Source organism: Phocoena sinus, chromosome 11 (assembly GCF_008692025.1).
Source record: "Phocoena sinus isolate mPhoSin1 chromosome 11, mPhoSin1.pri, whole genome shotgun sequence".
Classification (NCBI taxonomy): Eukaryota; Metazoa; Chordata; class Mammalia; order Artiodactyla; family Phocoenidae; genus Phocoena; species Phocoena sinus.
In genome coordinates this window covers 7,055,816-7,077,667 of record NC_045773.1, presented here as the reverse complement: position 1 = coordinate 7,077,667, position 21,852 = coordinate 7,055,816, and the positions used below count along the sequence as shown (strand labels likewise).

Below are 21,852 nucleotides of genomic sequence, written 5' to 3'. Positions count from 1 at the left end.
CGCTGCCAGGCTCACAGCCCCCGCTGCTGGGAACTGTGGCAAGAGGGACACAGAGATACATCAGCTGCCAGTCTGTCCCTTAAGGAATCTGAAGGCTAATGGCTCAGATACAGTAACCAAGAATCACCGCCCAGAGGCAGTTCTTGTGGCCTGCTTTTTGTGTCTTTCTCCAGAAGGTAAGAAGTTACATGATACATCTCTCCTGGGGCCAGGTAGCCGACCCTGGCACCGGGGCTGCCCGGGGGGGCCACAGACTTGGTGGTCCTGTGGCCTCTCTGGGCCGCTGGGCGCAGTCCCCGAGGAAGGCCTACCCAGGCCCCGTTGGGCAGGGCTGAGGGAGTGCTGTGGAGGAAGGCCCTAGACTGAGGGAGCAGCTGTGGCAGCCAGCGGGCGGTGCCCGGCGGGACAGTCCGAGGAGGCAGGCCTCTGACGAGGAAGTCTGTGAGGGCCTAAGCCTACAGCGTCGAGGCTCAGGGACAAGCCCTTGGAGGGTAGCGGCTCAGCGGGTGAGCGCGAAGGCAGAATCCTCGCGAGCCAGACGCCGTGGAGACACCTCAGGGGCTCGGCGGGCCCGGAGCTGCGTTCCGGCGCGATTCTCAGTGAGGGGGTGGTTCAGGGGAGGCCGACTGAGGAGGGCGAGGATCAGCCCCGAGAGGCTCGGTGAGAAAGGCTAAGGACGGCGAGGGACAAGACTTGGTTCTGTGGGCGGGCAGACCCTGAGGAATCCCAGAGCTCTGAGAAGATCAGGCAGTGAGGACTGGGGCCTGAGGGCGCACAGTGCGCCCCGACCCTGGGGAGCGGGGATGGGACACACCGGCGTGCCGAGTGCAGCCGAGCCCACAGAGGAAAGCCCAAGGGCGGGCAGCTAGCCCAGCGCGCGCCAACCGCTGCGGCGCCACGGAAAGGCCCGCCCACCCGCCGCCACACCCGATTCTCATTGGCGACGACTCTTTACTCTCCGTGGATTGGCTACCTCTGGATCCAATTAGCCGGGCTTGAACCGTACTTCCGGTGAGAGAGGTCGGACGCAGGAGAAAGCCGAAGAGAGCGCTTCCGCGCGCTTCCCAAAGTCGCGGCAGCTCTTTGGGACAGTGGTGCGCGCCCGGAGGCTGTGGTAGTGGTGGTGGGGGGGGGGGGGATACGTAAGGAGGAAGGACGGGAGTGTCGGGACAGAGTGGGAGGGACGGAGCGTTGGTGAACCGCAAGGAGTGGTGTCTTTGGGGAGTGGAGAAATTCAATAAAACTGGGCGGGCCTTAAATAAGCAAATTAAGAGGCTAGGATTTGGTGGGCGAGGCCTAGAGGGGCCTGACCTTTGGGGCGGTGTCTCGGCGGAGCGTTGAGCTGCTTTGAGTGGGCGAGGGCATCATGGGGCGGAGCCTGACGTGGAAATGTTTGCCCGCTCCCTTCTGCAGCGTAGCATGAGACATCGCACTCTAGCCTCCGTCCCGGCCCTGTGGGCCTCCATCCCCTGTCCACGCTCTGAGCTGCGCCTGGACCTGGTTCTGGCTTCTGGACAGTCATTCCGGTGAGTGACCCTGGCTCCTGGCTCCTCGGCACAGCAGATCCTGGGGTGCATTGGGGGTGATGAAGAAACTTCAGAGTACAAAAGAGGAGACTGAGGCATGGGTGGTGGTGACCCTGTTACATGCTTTATAAAGTGGAGGTGAGGTAATAAGCCTGCGCAGTGTTGTTGCGAGGATTACATGATATAACTGATGTAAAAGAAAGCACTTTTACTTTGCAATTTGTAAGTCAGGTTTGTATATGGAGCATTTATAAGATGGGAGGGCCCCAAAGGGTGCAGGAAGGGAAACTGAGTGCTAGGGCTGCCCTGTGCCTGGGGGTCAGGTGGAGGGAGCAGAGCCCTGCGCACTGGAGTGGCGTGCTGGCCGACCAGGTATGGACACTGACCCAGACTGAGGAGCATCTTTACTGCACTGTGTACCGAGGGGATAAGGGCCGGGTTGACAGGCCCACACTGGAAGAGCTAAAGGCCGTGCGACAGTACTTCCGGCTGGATGTCAGCCTTGCTCAGCTGTATCACCATTGGAGTTCTGTGGACCCCCACTTTCAAGAGGTGGCTCAGAAATTCCAAGGTGAGTACAGAGCCTGAGGCAGGGGTTGGGGTGCTTGTGATTTGGTTAAGTTACTCAGTTTCACCATCTGTAAAATGGGGATTATATCCACCTCATAGGATTTTATGAGGATTAAAGAAGCTAAGACATGTAAAGTGCTTAGAATAGTGCCTGACACATAGTAATTATTATTACTGTTATTATTGTCCTGCTGACCACCATAGTGGAGTCACAAGGGTATTGAGCCAAATCCTGGCTGTGTGATCTGGGGCTGGTGACATCATTCATTCTGTAAATGTTTACAGAGCATCAGCTCTGCGACTGGGGATACCACAGTGAACAAAACAGAAACAAATCCCCACCCTCACAGTGCTTACGTTGTGGCTTCTTCATCTGTGGAATGGGATGATAACCCAGACCTCACAAGATGCTATGAGGAATGAGAGCTCTGTCGTTGCTTTCTCTAACAGTGCTGTCCCTCATTCCCCTGGGATACCCCGGAGCCTTGGTACCTAGAATCTGAGGGTGAGAAGAGGCCACTCCCAATAGCAGGTGATTTCTGGTCCCTCTGCCTTTCTGGTCCCCAGGTGTGCGACTCCTGCAACAGGATCCCATCGAGTGTCTCTTCTCCTTCATCTGTTCCTCCAACAACAACATTGCCCGCATCACTGGCATGGTGGAGCGGCTCTGCCAGACCTTCGGACCTCGGCTCCTCCAGCTTGATGATGTCACCTACCATGGCTTCCCCAGCTTGCAGGCCCTGGCTGGTGAGTAGGTGGGTCCTTGCCTCCGGGCCTTCCAGCAGCTTTCAGGGTCTGTTCAGTTCTCCCCTGGTGCCCTTCTCCCATCTCAAAGCTTCCTGCCTTTCTAAATACTGCCCTCATCCAGAATACTGCCCTGCCTGGTCTGATCAGCCCCAGTTACACCTCATCTTCCTTATCTGTCCCTGAAATGTCAGCACCTCACTAGTCTGGGCTTTTTGCCCCATGGGTTCAATGGCTCATCAGAAGACATCTGTATACAGTGTACAGTAATTTGGGCTTAAGAGCACGCATTCTAGAGACAGCCTGCCTGGGTCAGAATCTCAACTCTGGCACGTGACTTCTACATATATGACCTTGAGCACATTATTTAGCCTCTGTGTGCCTCGGTTTTTTAATCCATTGAATGGGATAAGAATAGCACCTACCGGGCTTCCCTGGTGGCGCAGTGGTTGAGAGTCCGCCTGCCGATGCAGGGGACACGGGTTCGTGCCCCAGTCCAGGAAGATCCCACATGCCGCAGAGTGGCTGGGCCCGTGAGCCACGGCCGCTGAGCCTGTGCGTCCGGAGCCGGTGCTCCGCAACGGGAGAGGCCACAACAGTGAGAGGCCCACGTACCGCAAAAAAAAAAGAATAGCACCTACCTATCAGAGTTGTCATGAGGGTTGAGTAAAGGAATACACATACTGCACCTAGCACAGTGTTTGGCTTATGGGATGTAAACAGAAAATTCAACTTGTTATCTCCGCAATGAATCCAACAATTCTGCAACCAGAAACACATATGTTCTTCACGGCAGCCCTGTGAGGCAAGTATTTTACAGAGGCAAGTATATCAGTTGGCAGTTGTGAGAACCAAGCTAGAGAAAGTGCTTGGTGACTGCATAGCAAGGAGACAGCCCCCTCTGGAGAAAACAGAATGTTTTAGGTGCTTAGAAACCCAATCTTGGGTCTTAGCTCCCAGCTTAGTACTCATAAGACCTCAAGAAATTCATTCACCTCTCCAAGCTTCTCTTAACTTGTTTGTGGAATGGGAGTAACAGTCTCTATCCAGAAGGGTTTGAGGGATGAGTAAAGCAATCATGAGGTAGGTAGTGCAATGGGGTTAAGAGCACAGGCTTGGTGTCCCAGACCTCAGTGCAAGGTCCCATCTCTACCATGTCCTTTCTTGAGCAAGTTACTTAACCTCTTCTAGGCCTTCATTTTCTCCATCCATAAAGTGGGAAGAACAATAATATTGTCATCAGGGTCCTTGAGAAAAGTAAGCATAATAATGTACCTAAAGCACTTTGCCCATGCATGGTACCCAGCACTTGAAAATAGAAGCTGTTGCTGTTACTATGACTTTGATTTTAGATCATGAATGTGAACGCCCTTTGGAAAGGTTAAGGAACTTAACTGGGGAGTTCCTCCAGGGCAGCAAGTCCTTCTCAGTCCCTTCTGCAGTGCACAGCACATAGTCAGTGCTCAGAGAACATTTGTGGAGGGGCAGAACCCAGGCCTTAACCCTTTCCTTTGTACATGCAAGTGTCCTGGGCTCTCCCAGAGGGTGGCAAGGTAGGAGAGGGGTGCTTAGGGAAAGCATTCCTGTGGGGTGCAGGGCTCACACACTAGCCTGATGACAGGAAGGATGTGATAATGCCTGACCCCTGATCCCCTCCCCACCACCCCACAGGGCCACAGGTGGAGGCTCAGCTCAGGAAGCTGGGCCTGGGGTATCGTGCCCGCTATGTGAGTGCCAGTGCCCGAGCCATCCTGGAAGAACGGGGTGGACTTCCCTGGCTGCAGCAGCTGCGCAAGGCGCCCTACGAGGAGGCCCATAAGGCCCTCTGCACCCTGCCTGGGGTAGGCACCAAGGTAAGGCCCCAGGGGGGTAGGAGAGTAGCGGAGGAGGAGAGAAGGCAGGCCTGAGAGTTGGGTGCTTGGATGCGGGCTTCTCTTCTGGAGGCAGAGTGGGAAGGAGAAAGGATACCAGCAGATGTTTTATTAGAGAAATGTAGAATGCAGAAAGGGTATAAAAGACATTGCTCTTTGAATGCATTTTTAGAAAAACCATTTGTTTAGGTACATATATACACTGCTATATGCAGAAATTTCCAGAAGGAATCACAGGGAACTTAATAGTGGTTACCTTTGGGAAGACAAATGAAAAGATGTTTCCACTTTTTATTTTGTTCTTCTCGTAAAATTATATGCACTTATAGAACTTCTTGTTAAATATCAACAGCGTTAGCTATCAGAAAGATGATTGGGAATTTGGCATTTATTGTTTTCTTTTTTATATTTCTCTGTACTTTAAAAATGAACTTTTGCTTAAAGAACTCTTTTTCATGGGCTCTGAACTCTAGCCTAACATTAAATCTTGGTTCTGCGTCTACCTAGCTGTGTAACTTTGGCCAAGTCATTTCACCTTTCAGAACCTCGGTTTTCTTGTCTGCGAAACAAGACAAGGGGCTTCCCTGGTGGCGCAGTGGTTAAGAATCCGCCTGCCAATACAGGAGACACAGGTTCGAGCCCTGGTCCGGGAGGATCCGACATGCTATGGAGCAACTAAGCCCTGGGGGCCACAGCTACTGAGCCTGCGCTCTGGAGCCCGCGAGTCACAACTGCTGAGCCCGCGTGCCACAATTACTGAAGCCCGTGCACCTACAGCCCGTGCTCCACAACAAGAGAAGCCACAACAATAAGCCTGCGTGCCACAACGAGGAGGGGCCCCCACTCACCGCAACTAGAGAAAAGCCCGCGTGAAGCGACGAAGACCCAATGCAGCCAAAAATAAATAAATAAATAAATTTATTTAAAAAAAAGAGAACCTGACACACATAAGATGTTCACCCAGTAGCACTCTCATCACAGCTGTTATTTATATATATATATATATATATATATATATATATATATATATATATATATATATATATATTATATATATATTTGTGTGTGTGTGTACATGGGCCTCTCCCGCTGCAGAGCACAGGCTCCGGACGTGCAGGCTCAGTGGCCATGGCTCATGGGCCCAGCCGCTCTGCGGCATGTGGGATCTTCCCAGACCGGGGCACGAACCCATGTCCCCTGCATTGGCAGGCGGACTCTCAACCACTGCGCCACCAGGGAAGCCCTATATTTTTTTTAAAAGAATTTCTTAATACCAGGAGCTATTTCTTTTTTAAAATTAATTACTTTATTTATTTATTTATTTTTGGCTGCATTGGGTCTTCATTGCTGCACGCAGGCTTTCTCTAGTTGCCGTGAGCAGGGGCTACTCTTCATGCAATACGCTGGGTTTTCACTGCAGTGGCTTCTCTTGTTGCGGAGCATGGGCTGTAGGTGCACAGGCTCAGTAGTTGTGGCTCATGGGCTCAGTAGTTGTGGCTCGTGGGCTCTAGAGCGCAGGCTCAGTAGCTGTGGCGCACGGGCTTAGTTGCTCCGCGGCATGTGGGATCTTCCCAGACCAGGGCTTGAACCCTTGTCCCCTGCATTGGCATGCAGATTCTTAACCACTGTGCCACCAGGGAAGTCCACACAGCTGTGTTTTAAATTATTAATAGAATGTACAATCATAGTAACCTCAGAGTGGAGAAGGAAGCAGCTGGCTTTGGGGCTAGAAGCAGGTTGCTGGCTGGACCCTGCCATTCCTCCTCTGTGGCTCAACTCTGTCTGTCAAAGGTGGCCGACTGCATCTGCTTGATGGCCCTAGACAAGCCCCAGGCTGTGCCCGTGGATGTCCACGTGTGGCAGATCGCTCAATGTGACTACAGCTGGCACCCCACCACCAAGGGTCCAAGCCCCCAGGCCAACAAGGAACTGGGTAAGGAGAGAGTGGGATGTCGGGACTGGCAGTGAGCTGAGGTGGTGGAAACTTCCCACACCTCCCCCTACACCCCACCCTTGTGGATAGGGAACAGGAGGGCCAATCAATGTCACCTCACCACTTCTGGTTTAGGAAGCTTTTTCCGGAGCCTGTGGGGACCTTATGCTGGCTGGGCCCAAGCAGTGAGTGTACCTAGCCTTCCCGTCCTCCTCCAGTCCAGACCCCGTAGGACTTCGCCCCAAGCCCTGACCCACTTTCTTCTACCCCGCCACTGCCCCAGGTGACCCTAAAGGACTCTCCACCCACCCCAGCCCTGACTCCAGTGGACTCTCCTTGCTTCAGCCCTGCCCCCCATGAACCCTTCCGGCTCCCCACACGGCACCCCCAGTCTTGACCCCAGTGTACCCTCTCTCCACTCAGACTCCTCCCCCCCACCAGGTGCTGTTCAGTGCTGACCTGCGCCAACCCCACCGAGCTCAGGAGCCACCAGCAAAGCGCAGAAAGAGATGCTCAGGGCCGGAAGGCTAGGTGGGGGCGCTGGACGAAGGGATGCCCCAAATACCCCTCCCCACCATTCCCCCTTCTCACCCCCATCCAGTCTCATGTTGGAAAGGGGGCTCCTTGCAGCTACCTCAGGGACCAGGCACCCTCAAATCAAGCAGTTTGCGTGACAGTGTGGGATGGGAGTTGTCTGGGGAGACAGAGCTACCTGTGATTTTAACCTCTTCCCTTTATTATAAGAAGGAACAATAAAATAGAAACATTTGTATGGAAAATGCAGTGGAGGGGCTGTAGGGAAAGGGGTGCGGAGCGGGTGGAGCAGGGTAATTCCCCAGTTCAGGGAGGGGGGGAGCAGGCTGCCCCCAACCCCTCCTACACGGGGGATCCAGGCCCCTAGAGCTGGGGGGCCAGTGTGGGAGACAGTTCCGGGCCCGGCTCCACGCAGCAGTCTCGACAGCAGCAGCTGGCCACCGGCCCTACACGGGGAGAGAAAGCAGAGTTGGCCACAGGAGAAGACCCTCTGCTCTAGTGTGGGTGCCTCTCTGTGGACCACCCTTGCCCTTCCACAGAGCCCAGGGCCTCACCCCCAGGTGCTGGGGCCAGCAGCTCCCCGTGGCTCGCCGTCTGTCCCTGCCCCTCCTGGCTGGTGCCCAGCTGTAGCTTCCTCATGTGCCGCACCACGGCCGTGGCATTGAAGGCTTGCTGTGGAGAGAGGCAGAAGAAGGGACTTTGGAGAGAGTAGGACATCACGGGGCAGGGTCTGGCGGTGTAATTCTCGCAGCAGTTCTGTTAGTTTTATTCAGGCAATATTGGTTGATCGCCTAAAACTCCCTGAAACATCTACAAGGCTTTATTAAACTATATTCAGTCATATCATATAGTAATACACACACGCACATGTATAAAATGTATATATAGATAGACGTGTGTAACTTTTTATGTATAATTAATTCATTTTCACATAAGAGTAAACAATATAGCATTATGTGTCAGGCACTGTTCTAAGCACTTTACATAGTAGTTCATTTAATCTTCACGAATGTCTTTGAGGTGGGCACTATTACTGTCACCATTGTCAAAGGAGGAAAATGAGGCACAGAGAGGTTAACTAACTTGCCCAGGTGTGTGTGTATCATTCTCTATTCAACCTGTCCACTGAGATGTCCCTCAAATTTACCATGTCCCAAACCAAAATCATCCCCTAAAACAAGTTTCTGCCCCTGGGATCTCCATCTTAGTTACGGTACCGCCATCTACTTCATCCCCGACCAAAATCTTGGGCCAGCCCTGGACATCTCTTCTCTCCCCCAATATCCATTCTACCATCACTTCTTGTCAGTTCTGCCTCCCAAACGACTCCTGGACCAACCAGTGTTCTCTGTTCGCAGTGCCACTGCTCTGGTCCAAGCCCTCACCGTCTCCTGACTATGTCTCTGCCACAGCCCCCTAAAGGGTCTCCCAGCCTCCACTGTGCCTTTCTGCATCTTGATAGCCCTTTCTATTGGGCAAGTTCCAGCTGAAAATCCTTCTGGGGCTCATCAGCATCCTCAGGATCAAGTCATTGCTCCCACTGTGGTACTCAAGCCCCCGAGCAGCCTGGCCCCTACCTGGGTCTGCAGCCTGGGCTCCTGCCCCACAGCTCCTCCAGTCCAGCCAGGCTTAGCGCTTACACTGCCCTGAATGGCTGCACTCTCATGTCTCCTGGCCCTTTGCACCCTGGTTCCGTCTGCCTCAGACATTATTCTGCTGTGCCCAGCTAATTCCTACTCGGCTATCACGTCTGACAGGTTTATGCCCCTTCCAGGATCTCGTAGCTTGGGTTCGATGTCTCCTTAAGAAGTATACACTGTTCTCCCTCTAGACTTGGAGGTCAGGGACCATCACTGGAATAGAGTAGGTGTCAGAGCATTGAATGAATGAATGAGGTTCTTCAGTAAGCACCCCTGAGCATTTACAGTGTGCCCCACAAGGTGCAAGCTGCTGTGTGAGCTGAGGGCTGGATGGGGCTGGGGAGGAGTCCTGGGGAGGCTGGGACCCAGGACTAAACGTGGACTCACCTTCCACTTGCTCTTGGCAAAGTTCTTCTTGATCTGCTCGCTCACCGACTGGTGAATATTCTTATCTAGAGCCGTATCTCCTGCAATCCTAGAGCGGATGTGTGTGGAGGGTTGTCAGTGAAGGTTGAGGCAGGCCTGGGGGCCCCAGATCCCACCCCAGCCCACAGCTTGTGGGAGCTCTCACCAGGGGTGCTGCAAGGCCTGTTCACAGGTGAACCTCTTCTCTGGATCCTTCTCCATCAAGTGCCGGATGAAGTCTTTGGCTGAATCCCCAAGACAAGAGCAAAGACAGCATGGTGGTGCCTGAGAACACCCCCAAGATAGAACCCACCCCTCAGGTCTGGCTGGCACCGAAGCCAGATCTGTCCATTCACCACCCCACCCCACCTGCACCCTTTTCTCTAAGCCCCCAGGCCCACCCCAGCCCTCCAGCTTTCTCCCTTAAGAATAACTTGTTCCTAGAGAAGATTGTGCTCAGTGTATTCACACTGATGTGTACATGACTGATAATGGCTTCACAGCTTTGCCTCCTAATCGGAGGCACAGGAAGACAGATAAAAACATGAATGGTGGTGTCTCAGGCATTAGGAATTCAGTGGGGAGAGGTATTTTCTAAAATACTATGTTTGAAGACCGAATGAATGAAAGCCTACAGTTTCTCAGGCCAGGAGCCAGGCAAAGAGAAGCACCCAGGGTGGGTGTCTGGTCTCGAAGACAGCTCTGGGGAATCTGGTGGAAGGAAGGCAGAGAGGAGACCCCCAAAGCAGATGAGGAAGGCACTGGAGGTAGGACCCAGGGGAAGAAAGCAAAGCCCCAAATACCGGAGTCAGAGATGTCGTCCCAATAAGGAGAGTCAAACTCGTACTCGGCCTTCAAAATCTGTTCAAAGAGTTTGGCATCGTTTTCGTCATAGAAGGGGGGATAACCACAGAGCCTGGGCAAGGAGAAACTCATTCTCATTTCCATTTTCATTGTACCCACTGGCTCCAGGATGGAGCTTTGGGGCAGTCTCAGGGATCAGGCAGAACCCACAGGAAGGAGTTACCCCTTTTACAAAGGGGAAATTTGCCCCTCTCTGCCTTGCTCACTCCTGTCCAGCTACCCTGGCTTTCTGTTCCTTAACATGCCGCCATCTGTCCTTCCTCAGGGCCTTTGCACTTGCTGTGCCCTCTGCCTAAACCATTCTCCCCCCACACCTCGAATGTCTGGCTCCCTCACTTCAGTCAGGATGCCACTCATGCCACCTCCTCAGAGAGGCTCCCTGACCTCCTATCTACAATAGCATCCATCTCCATCCCCTTCCCTGCTTGATTTTTCTTCTTAATATTTCTTACCACCTGCCATTATTTTATAGATTTACTTATTTATTTTCTGTCTCCCTTATTAGCATGTCTGCTCCCTGAGGGCAGGCACCTTGTCTGTCTTATTCTCTGCTAAAGCCCCAGTGCTTGGCACAGTGCCAGAAACATAGTATCTGTTGAGTGAAGTAATATTAGTCATTAATTGGTAGATATGAATATGGATGGCAGGAAAGAAGAAATGGCAGGGAGGAGGAAGAGAGCAAAGTAGGGGAGAGAAGAACTCTGAAGCCACATCCCCAACGGCCAAGCCCCCCACTCACAGGATATAGGCGATGACCCCAATGGACCAGCAATCCACTGCCTTGCTGTAGGGCTTCTGGGCCAGCACTTCAGGGGCTGTGGAGGGAAGGGGACATGGTGGTGACAAATCTGCCCGGCAGCTTTGGGTTCCTCCCCGCCCACATTCCCAGCCCACAGCCCTCCGCACCCACGTATCCTGGGGTCCCGCAGGCTGTGGAGAGCACGCTGCCGGGGTCTTCCATCTTGGAGAGGCCAAAGTCGGAGATCATGATCTTGGAGTCTTCATCCAGGCTGTAGTACAGCAGATTCTCTGGCTTGGAAGATGGGAGGTGGGGGAAGAGGAGTGGGAGATGGCCAGAGGCCAGCAGGACCTTCTGCCTCCCCAAGCACCCCAGCGAGCCCCCCAAAAGCCACTGTGGCATCACAGCTGCCATCTTGGTTGGAGGCACAAGAAACTCAATTAAGTTCGAAGTTCCAAAAGGACAAGGGCCTCGGGGATATAGAAGGGAATTTCCTATAAATCTCAGGTGTGTACTGTGACATCCTAAAGAATTTTTGAGGAGCTCCCGTGCGCCGGATCCTGTCTTGTGCTTGATTTCAGTTTATTCTTACCACATCCCTGCTAGCCCACTCTGAATAATCCCACTTTACAGTGGGGGAAACTGATGCCTTGAGAGGCAAAGTGACTTGCCTGAGAATCTACAGTTAGGGAGGGGAGTGGCAGGGAGAGAATTCAGACCCAGATCTGTTTCACCCCAGCACTCTTCTAGAGCAGAATGAGATGTACTACAAAACGTGAACCCCATCATTGTCTCTGAGGAGCAGGCTTTCAGGGGCTTCTGGCTTTCTTCTTCGTGTTTTGCTACCCCATTCAAGTTTTCTACAAAGAGCAAGTGGGACTTTTATTATCAGAAAAAGACATAAGATGCGACTGGGATAAAGTAACGGCACAGTTCACCTTTGTGTCCATTTGTGTGTCAGAGATGGAATGGGGAGGAAGCAGTTTAGGGCTTACCGGGTTAATTCTGCAGATGGGAAAGCAAGGCTCAGCAACGGGGTGAGAGGTACCCAAGGTCTCAGGAATTTGCAGAGGCCCCACCCTTGGGTGCCCCAGCTCCCCACACACCCTCACACCCACCTTGAGGTCTCGGTGTACAATGCCCAGGTCGTGCAGGTACTTGACGGCATCCAGCACCTGGAAGATGAGGCGGCTGGCGTCCCGCTCTGTGTAAAAGCCTTTTTCCACAATTCGGTCAAACAGCTCCCCACCTGACACCCTGTAGCCAGGGACAGGGCAGTCTGGACAAGAGAACGGAAGGCAGAGAGGCCAGGGAGGGGGCAGCAGGGAGAGCTGTGAGGAAGGGGCAGAGGCAGGGCCACTCACAGCTGCATGATGAGATAGAGGTGTCCCCCACTTTCATAGATGTCATCCAGGGCTACAATGTTGGGGTGCTTGATCCTGAAAGGAGAAATGAGGTGGTTCAGAGGTGAGGACAGTTCAGCCACCTCCCCACCCTCATGGTGAAGAACCACCGCCTGCAAACCTGGGCAGGACGAGCCTGAGATCTGGGTCTCAAAGGGAAAAGCTGATTTACCATGATGTGTCATAGTGTCATGGAAGGCAGGAGAGCCACAGGCGTTAACACTGGGCTCCGGCGTCAGACAGACCCGGGTCCTCATCCGCCTCTGCCACGTGCTGTTTGGGGGCAAGTCTTCTCACCTCACAGTGCCGATCAGTATATGATTTTAACACTTGTCTGGGTTTATAAAGTTGTCAGCTTCCCCACCAGAACATCATCTCCACAAGACCAGCAGCTTTATCTTGCTCACCACTGTTGCTCCACACCTGGTGCAGAGTGGGTGCTCACTCATATTCACTGAATTGAGGGTAACCTCTCCGGGCTTCAGTTTCTTCATCTATAATATGAAGCCAGTGATAGTACTTCCCTCCAAGTGGTGGAGTGAGGATCATGTGAGGAAATGCAGGGAAGAATCGGCACAATGCCTGGCACACAGTAAACGCTCCAGAAATGAACCAATGATGGTAATTGAGTTTGATGGAAGATTTGGCTCTGCCACAAACTTGCTGTGTGACCTTGGGCAAGTCCTTTGTCCTCTCTGGGCCTCAGTCTCCCTGACCCAATAATGGAAATGATTATTTCGTCCCTGCCCATGGTGGTTGGAAAGCTCAGCGGGGAGGCTGGAAGTGAAGATTCTATATGAGCTTTCCAGTGAGAACAGCAGGTTTCCCATCAGCATGAACAGTTCGGAGACCATTTGGTTGTTGAGTCAGGGCATCTGCAGATGAGCATTTTTCAACTTGCTGGGTGGTTTAATATGTGGCAGGAACTTGCGGTAGGTCTAGAGATAACGTCAGTTGAGATACATGGGTTTGTGACACGTTCAAGGACTGATCTTTAGATCTGATTGGACATTAAACCACTGTAAAGAAGCAGTGGCATCTCGGTCACATCTGTCATGTTAGCTGTTGTGCCAGGTACCTGAAATAAAGGACCTCTAATGCTCCCCAAATCCCTACCAAGTGGAGATTATTACCTCGTGTTACAAATGAGCAATTTGAGGCTCAGAGAGGTTAGATGATTTGCCCAAAGCAGAGATAGGAAGCGAATGGAGGGGTCAAGGCAGGGTCAACCCAGGGCAGGGACAGGATGTGGCTCACGTACTTGTGCAGGACAGCAATCTCATTCTGCATGCTGCCCTCCTTGCCCTCCAGAGCCTTCTTGGCAATACATTTGATGGCCACCAGCTTCTGAGTCCTCTTATCTTCTGCCAGGATCACCTCCGAGAAGGCGCCTCTGCAGAGAGAGGGGATTCACTGAGGTGGGGAACTCAGCTTCCCTCCAGCCTCTCCTCCATCCCGCTATGGGTTACGTGACCATCCCCAGACCAAGGAGATAGGATGAGCCTCCCTCCATCACTCATTCACCTCCCTGGTGCCAGAGGTGACCCAGCCTGGCCAATCAGAGTAGTCTATCCCCTGGCCACAGTAATTGGGTCCTGTGATATAAGCCAGGTTACTGACACTTTGAGAATGAGGTGCTCTTTCCTGCTAAGCTGGTAAGACGTAAGCTTGGCACTAATGGTGGTCATCTTTGCCACCACTTGGGGAGAGCCTGCTTGAGAACGAAGCCAACACAAAGGAAATCAGAGCTGAGAAACCGTCAAAGACAATTTCCTGATAACATCATGTGAGCCCCTGCATCCCATGCCTGAAGTTTACTCCCTAGGCTTTTTTATTATGTGCATGACTGATTCACTCCTTTTTTCTGCAAAAGCCAATTTGAGTCATGGCTTATTTAAACACCCTTTAGAACCATGAAGAACCATTAGTATCACCTGGGAACTTTTTCAGAAGTGTGGAATCTCAGGCCCCCGCCCTAGACCTACTAAATCAGAATCTGCATTTTTAATTTTTATTTATTATTTTATTTTTGGCTGTGTTGGATCTTTGTTGCTACGCGCGGGCTTTCTCTAGTTGCAGTGAGCGGGGGCTACCCTTTGTTGCAGTGCGCAGGCTTCTCATTGTGGTGGCTTCTCTTGTTGAGCACGGGCTCTAGGCACGCAGGCTTCAGTAGTTGTGGCTCACGGGCTCTAGAGTGTAGGCTCAGTAGTTGTGGTGCACAGGCTTAGTTGCTCCGCAGCATGTGGGATCTTCCCGGACCAGGGCTCGAACCTGTGTCCCCTGCATTGGCAGGCGGATTCTTAACTACTGTGCCACCAGGGAAGCCCTAGAATCTGCATTTTAACAAGGCCGTCAGGTGATGTGTATCCTCACTGAAGTTTGAGAAGCAATGCTTTCTAACAGGCTCTTAGAAAGGAACACATTCATTTTCACTAAAGTTCACTGATTAAGGAGGGTTTACTAGAGTGTTCTTTCTAGGACGGTTTGCTTTCCCTGGGATAATAAGAAGCCATAAGTCAAAGAAAAGCATCTCTCGTGAAAGCTCAATCATCAGAATAACTAGTGACTGCGATAGCCTCATTGCTGGTTTCCAGTCTTGTCCCTCTCCAGTCCCTCACGCCTTCTGTGCTGTGGCCAGAGTGACCATCCTGAATTGCAAATCTGCCACAAAGTCTTAAATGTCTTCCTGTGGCTCATGGGATCAAGTCCAGCCTCCATAGCTTGGCTTTCAGGCCTTACATGACCTGTTCCTCTCTCTTCTCAGCCTCTTCTTCCACTCTTCCCCCAGCCTCTGATGAGAAGCTCCACTAGACTCTCCTTCCACACATAACATGCCTCTGAACCTTTGCTGATGCTATTCCTTCTGCCTGGAATGCCTTCTCCCTCTCTGACAAGTACACTCCTACCCATCCTTTAGTCCCCAGCTCTAATACTCCCTTCTCCATAAAGTTCTTCTCCACACAGAAGCCACTGCTCTCTCTGGGCTCAACAAAGTCCTCATTCCCAAATTTAGCTAGCGCACAGCACACACCCTGTTGTCATTTTCCATAGGTCTGTCTCCCTCACATGTTTGGGATCGACTTGGGAGATCAGGTTTGAGTTATTTCTGGATTCCCACCACTGAGAACAGAGCCACGCCCAGCTTCAGTTCCAAAACCTAGGCCAGAACCCCCAGTTCTTGGCAACAAGTTTTGAAAAACTGGCTCCTTCATTCCTCCTACTTTCTTCTCGTCACAGGAACCCAGAGCTGTGGCAAGAGCAGCCTCTGTTCCACCCACTGTCAGCCAGAAGTGAGAAGCCCAGGCCAGTCGGGCCATACAAGGCCACCATGGGGCCTGGGCAGTAGGAAACAGGAAGCAGTGATCAACTGGCTAGAGGAAGCACCACCCTGGACTCAGCCTCCCCAGCCAGTCAGGCCCAGGAGTGAGGACCTTCCCAACCCCGCCCTGCCCCCCCCAGCTCAGGGACAGCCTCTCCCTTTCCTCCTGCCCTGAGACTCACGTTCCCAGAACATCACGGAAGTCGTAAATGTCCCCAATGTCCTCCGCCTGCTTCCAGCTGGGGCCTTCCACTGCCCCCGGCATGGCCCACTGCCCCCTGGCCACAGCCAGGGCTCCTGGGAAAGGGAATGGAAGAAAAGACTCAGCAGGGCCCAGCCTTCTTTGTGGGAACTTACTGGGGGCCCCATTCAGCCTGCGTTTATTCATTCCTTGATTCATTCATTTGACAAAATCATTCAACTTTCACTCATTCACAGGCCATTTGTTCATTCAGCAACATCTATGCATCATATCCTTATGCCTAGAGGAAAATCCTTCAGGGTGGCAGCAAAATTCTTTATTCAACAAAGTCACTCATTCATTCGTTTATTCAGCTCACCTCCCAGTTCCTCCCTCTCTAAATCCAAACACTCCAGGGGACACTGACCTCTGGGAGGACAGAAGAGAAGACCCCAGAGCAGCTTGTAGAAATGCACAGCCCCGGAGGATCCCCCGTCCCCAGAACCAGCAATGTCCCAGCCCCACCCTGGGAATTGCTGGGGTGTCTCCTCTCCCTCCTCCTTCTCCCTGCCAGGCCTCTCGGAAATCAGTTTTCCGGCAGCCTGGGCTTCCAGCAATATCTCAGCCATGTTTTTAATAGCTCCTTCTGCACTGTTACCACAGCAACAGCAGCCACAGCTGGAGCTCCCCGGACCTCCTGTTACCCCCCTGTCACTCCTGACTCCCCATCTGGGTCCCAGCAGCCTGAGAAATGGTCCCACCCAACCTGTCCCCTCCCGGCTTGATCTCACCCTGATCTAGCCTGTACTTTTCTCTGTTGAGACATCTGTCTCAACCAGCAGTAGAGAGTGAGCATTCTCTCTCCATTCATCAGGTGGAGAATGGGGAGACTGAGGTTGGCGATGGATAGGGTCTGGACCCAGAGTTGCCCAATGACCCTAGCTGGGGCTCCAGCTAAGCTTGCTGAAGGTAAAGGCCTTGGAGGGGGCTGCAGCCAGACTAGGACCCATCCAGAGAACACAGCCTCTCAATCCCATCCCAGGCCCACAGAAAGTGAGGCCAAAAGAGAGGCCAGTGTACTGTGTGACCTCAGGAAGAGCACTTTTCTTCTCTGTTTTTTCTGTGGGAAAATGAGGGGAAGGTTCCCTGACTAGAGCCCCTGATGTACAATCCCACTCTTTGGGTGGGACTTTGTTCCCAGGGGGGTCTGGCCACCTATCCCAAGGGCAGAAACTTCTAGGAAAGGAAACTTGATGGTAAGCTCTAGAGGCAGAATTTTAAAAACCCACCTGAAGGCCTGGCAAATACAAACCTCACAGTTCCACACATATCCCTACACCCAGATACACCACACCAAGACTCACCCACACCCCTGAACCCAAACACCTGCCCCCAGATCCAGCACACTCCGTCTCCAGATGATGCTCTGACATCTCATCATACATGTACACCCAGACATCAGCACACATGTCCAAACACACACTTACTCAGACATCCTCACACCCAGACATCCCTCCCACACCCCAAAACACACATCCACATACACCTGGACGAGATGACATGCAGACAGGACAGACACACACACACAGACCCCTCACCTGTATACCAGACATCCCAGATTCATTCACACCCTTCACCTTCCAGCTCCTATACACCCTAGAAGCTCTTAAACTCCAAATCCTCAAAACATCTAACTCCAAACATCCTCAGTACACAACTGTATACCCCCCAACTCTGACTTACTACCCTTTGAGCCAGATTCCAGCACACACAACACCTAGATACACAATGTGCAGCCCAAACACTGTTTCCCAGACATCCCCACCCATACGGATACCCTTACGCACCAACATGCTGCAACTTCATATCACATCCACTTGCCTGTGCTGTGACATTCGCATACCCCAACACGGCCCCCTCCTAATGCCCAGTCCTTCCACATTCAGGCCCAGCTGAAGGCAGACACACACACACACACACACACACACACACACACCACACACACACACCCCTCCTCCTGAAGGCAGACACACATGCGTGCGCGCGCACACACACACACACACACACACACCCCTCCTCCTTCCTCTTTTACCCACTCAGTAAAGGCACCTGCTGGGCCTGGGGGCATAGGTGGGGGACAAAGGCCCAGCACTGCCCCTGTACAGTCCAGTACGCCCAGGCACCCCCTCCCATCTTTCGGGGATGGTGTCCAGCGGCTGAAGGGTCCCGCCGCCCGACAGCGCCCAGGGTCGCGGGCGGGGCGGTTCCCGGGCTGTACCTGCGGCTGCCCAGCCGCGGGGCTGGCTGGGAGGCGCGAGTTGTCAGGTGCCGAGCTCCGTCCGCCGTCCGCCGCTGCTGCGCGCTTGGCCCGCCCGCCCGCCCGCCCGCTCTCGGGCTAGGGCTCGATTCGGGCTCAGCTGGCTCCCTCCGCCCGCCCGCGGCTCTGATGTCAGAGGAGGAGGAGCCTGCGGCGGAGGGACTAGGGACTGGGAGGTGAGGATCCGCTCCTGGACTAGGGAAGGGGCGCTAGGGGCGCTGGGGGCGGGGGTGGGCGGGGGAACCCCTTAGTTCAGGTTGGAGCCTCCGTTTGAGTCTTTCCATCCTTCGTCTCCCGGCAGGGTCCCCGTTTCACAGAAGGAACAACTGAGGCACAGAGAGATGAAGGGTTCAGAATCAGCAGTTGGTCAGAATTAGAGTCCAATTCGAACCCAAGTCTGTCTGATGGCGGAAGCTGGCCATTTTCACCCTGTCTCTTGGAGTTCCTTTCAGACCAGTTCCGTGACCTCCCTTAAGGTTGGACTCTGTCCCTCCTCCCCTGCCCCCCCCACCTCCGCCCCGGGGAATTAGGCCCTGGGAAGAGCTTAGGAGACTGATGGGGGTGGAGGGATGGGGCCGTAGGGAAAGGACAAAGCAAGAGTAGGAGGCAGTGAAGAGAATTGAGGCAACCGTAGGGTGGGGGCCGCATTTGACAGGCGGGAAAACTAAAGCCCGAGGTCCCCCTCTGAGGCAGAGCTGATGCTCTACTTCCCTACACCTGCCGGGCAGAACAGGAGGGTGCCCTGAGAGCCTGGGGCGGGGAGGGACGGGGGAGGAGGGAGAGTTAAATCAGGATCCTGGAGGAAGTCGGCCAAAGAGGACCACGTGACTGGGCAGGCGCCAGTGACCGATGGCTCGGGGCCAGGTTGGGGAGGGAAAGCCCAAAAGTGCCCCGGGGAGGTAGGCAGGGGGCCAAGGGAACTGACTTACATCCTCTTGCGCGAGGCCTTCTTTGGGAAGGTGGCCCGGGGGGGCGGGGGGCGGGGCAGCAACTCCCAGGAAGTAGGGGTGGGGCTGGATGGAGTGAAGCCAGCCAGAGGAGGCTCTTTGCCGAGGACCCCAACTCCACCTCCATCATCACCCAGTGCTAGCCCTAACTCTTGAATTCCTGCATTTTCCAGGAAGATGGGGAAGGGACAATGCTTACCCCCAACTCAACTTCAACTGACTTTTCCCTCTCTTATCCTCAGGACTGTGTCTGAGGGTGGTCAGTTATTATGCCCATTTTACAGTGAGAAAGGAAGATGGCAGAGGTTCCTAAAAAGGATTTTTTTTTTTTTTTGCGGTACGCGGGCCTCTCACTGTTGTGGCCTCTCCCGTTGCGGCGCACAGGCTCCGGACGCGCAGGCTCAGTGGCCATGGCTCACGTGCCCAGCCGCTCCGCGGCATGTGGGATCCTCCCAGACCGGGGCACGAACCCGTGTCCCCTGCATCGGCAGGCGGACTCGCAACCACTGCGCCACCAGGGAAGCCCAGCTTTTTTTTTTAATATAAATTTATTTTATTTTATTTATTTATTTTTGGCTGCTTTGGGTCTTCGTTGCTGCGTGCGGGCTTTCTATAGTTATGGTGAGAGTAGGTTTGCGGGCATCAGTAGTTGTGGCACGTGGGCTCAGCAGTTGTGGCTCGTGGGCTCCAGAGCGCAGGCTCAGTAGTTGTGGCGCACGGGCTTAGTTGCTCCATGGCATGTGGGATCTTCCCGGCCCAGGGCTCGAACCCATGTCTCCTGCATTGGCCGGTGGATTCTTAACCACTGCACCACCAGGGAAATCCCCCTAGAAAGGCTTCTGAGACTAACTTATCTGAGTCACACTCTGCCTTTCTGAGTCTCAGTTTCTTCATTGGGAATGTGAGAATATCGATGACTGACTCAGAATTCTCCTGAGAATTCTATGAGACTGATGTATGTGAAATGCCTTGAATACCATTGGAATTAAAAATTTGACAGCTAAAATTTACTTTTAGTGTAAACTGAGGCTCAGAGAAGGGACCTGGTTTGCCTGGGGATGGGGGCTAAGGGGCAATTTCCCTCCCCTAAATCTCCTTGCCATTGGTTAGATTCTTTCACTTGTCAAGTAATAGAATCCCAATCTAAGCCAGCTTCACCAAAGAGGAACCTATGGCTCACAGTAGCTGAGGCAAGATTGAAAGAGGAACACCATGGATCAGGGTTTGAGACTGGAACTGGAGATACAGTACTTGGAGCATTTGCTTTCTCTCATCTCTCCTTGTCTCGATTTTTCTTTACACTTCAGCTTCCTTTCCTCTGCAGAGTGATCTCCTCTACCTGGCAGGAAGCATGGTGTGAGGCAGCCCCAACTTTCCAACTGAACCCAGCAAAAGAGGAGCTACACCCAGTTTCATGTATCAGTCTCAGGGAGGGACTCCGATGGGCTCTGCTGGAATGACATGCCTATGCCTTTACCCCCAGAACTGTTGCCAGAGGAATAAGGTACTATACAGGGTAAGTGTACTGTCATGGGCAGCCACACCAAAGTCACAGGGGATGAAGATGGCTATCTTGCCCAAAGGAAATAGCAGTGCTGGGCAGGCACAGCTAACAAATCCATCCCAGCCGTGCTCCCATCAGTCAGAAAAAAAACGGCGTTAATATGTTTTGGTACATATTCTTCCAGACTTTTTTTGATGTGTATACATATACACACTTCCTCCTACAGCCCCCACTTCCAGTGAGCATATTTCAAGGTACTGAAGCAAAAAGTCAAGGAAAGTCAAATATATGAAAAAAAAAAAAAGCAAAGGAAATAATCCTGTTCTCTCTTTTGTTATTAAAAAATGACAAAACAAAACAAAACAAACAAACAAACAAAAAAATGACAAAACAACTCAGACATCTCCATCAATTCTTTATTATTATTTATTTATTTGGCTGCACCAGGTCTTATTTGAGGCATGTGGGATCTTTAGTTGCAGCGTGCAGGATCTTTAGTTGCGGCATGCGAACTCTTAGTTACAGCATGTGGGATCTAGTTCCCTGACCAGGGATCAAACCTGGGCCCCCTGCATTGGGAGCTCAGAGTCTTAGCCACTGGACCACCAGGGAAGTCCCTCCATCAATTCTTGAATCCAACAGAAAATTAGCCATTAGATGAGTGAATGATCTTTTAAGATTAGAGAAAAGTGGAAGAAATCACAAGGAAAAGATGGACAGGTTTCTTTACAACCATAAAAACATTCTTTTTTTTAATTGAAGTATAGTTGATTTACAATGTTGTGTTAATTTCGGCTGTACAGCAAAGTGATTCACCTATACATATATATATATATATATGTATATGTATATATACACATTCTTTTTATATTCTTTTCCATTACGATTTATCATAGGATACTAAATATAATTCTCTGTGCTATACAGTAGGACCTTGAGTTTATCCATTCCATTTATAATAGCTTACATCTGCTAACCCCAGCCTCCACGCTATCCCTCCCCCAACCCCCTCCCTGTTGGCAACCACAAATCTGTCCTCTATGTCTGTGAGTCTGTTTCTGCTTCGTAGATAGGTTCATTTCATGTCATATTTTATCTTATTTATGTATGTATTTTTTGGCCATGCTGCTCGGCTTGCGGGATCTTAGTTCCCCGACCAAGGATCGAACCTGAGCCGTGGCAGTGAAAGTGCCAAGTCCTAACCACTGGACCACCAGGGTGTTCCTTCTGTCATATTTTAGATTCCACAAGTAAGTGATACCATATGGTTATTTGTCTTTCTCTTTCTGACTTGGTTCACTTAGTATGATAATCTCTAGTTGCACCCATGTTGCTGCAAATGGCATTATTTCATT

The 21,852-nt window shown here is 52.2% G+C and overlaps 2 protein-coding genes across 8 annotated transcripts; one reads left to right on the top strand and one right to left on the bottom strand.

Annotated features, from left to right (window-relative positions):
* Positions 1 to 1,013: 1,013 nt before the first annotated feature.
* On the top strand, positions 1,014 to 18,783 carry OGG1 (8-oxoguanine DNA glycosylase). Of its 7 annotated transcripts, none has more exons than XM_032648196.1 (7): positions 1,014 to 1,094; positions 1,414 to 2,097; positions 2,664 to 2,843; positions 4,512 to 4,693; positions 6,503 to 6,644; positions 6,780 to 6,829; positions 7,086 to 7,423. In XM_032648196.1, the coding sequence occupies exons 2-7, from the start codon at positions 1,782 to 1,784 to the stop codon at positions 7,173 to 7,175; spliced, it is 960 nt and encodes a 319-aa protein (XP_032504087.1). In that variant the 5' UTR covers positions 1,014 to 1,094; positions 1,414 to 1,781; the 3' UTR covers positions 7,176 to 7,423. The 7 variants fall into 7 exon arrangements, with proteins under 7 accessions (XP_032504087.1, XP_032504086.1, XP_032504084.1 ...); XM_032648195.1 differs by lacking the exon at positions 1,014 to 1,094 and having other exon boundaries at positions 1,390 to 1,526; positions 1,850 to 2,097; XM_032648193.1 differs by lacking the exon at positions 1,014 to 1,094 and having other exon boundaries at positions 1,390 to 1,526; positions 1,850 to 2,097; positions 7,068 to 7,423.
* CAMK1 (calcium/calmodulin dependent protein kinase I) lies at positions 7,360 to 18,162 on the bottom strand. The gene is made up of 12 exons (XM_032648192.1): positions 18,008 to 18,162; positions 15,731 to 15,845; positions 13,491 to 13,622; positions 12,191 to 12,265; positions 11,945 to 12,083; positions 10,994 to 11,120; positions 10,827 to 10,902; positions 10,027 to 10,139; positions 9,390 to 9,468; positions 9,206 to 9,293; positions 7,733 to 7,850; positions 7,360 to 7,624 (listed from the first exon to the last, which is right to left on the bottom strand). The coding sequence occupies exons 2-12, from the start codon at positions 15,811 to 15,813 to the stop codon at positions 7,542 to 7,544; spliced, it is 1,113 nt and encodes a 370-aa protein (XP_032504083.1). The 5' UTR covers positions 15,814 to 15,845; positions 18,008 to 18,162; the 3' UTR covers positions 7,360 to 7,541.
* Positions 18,784 to 21,852: the final 3,069 nt, after the last annotated feature.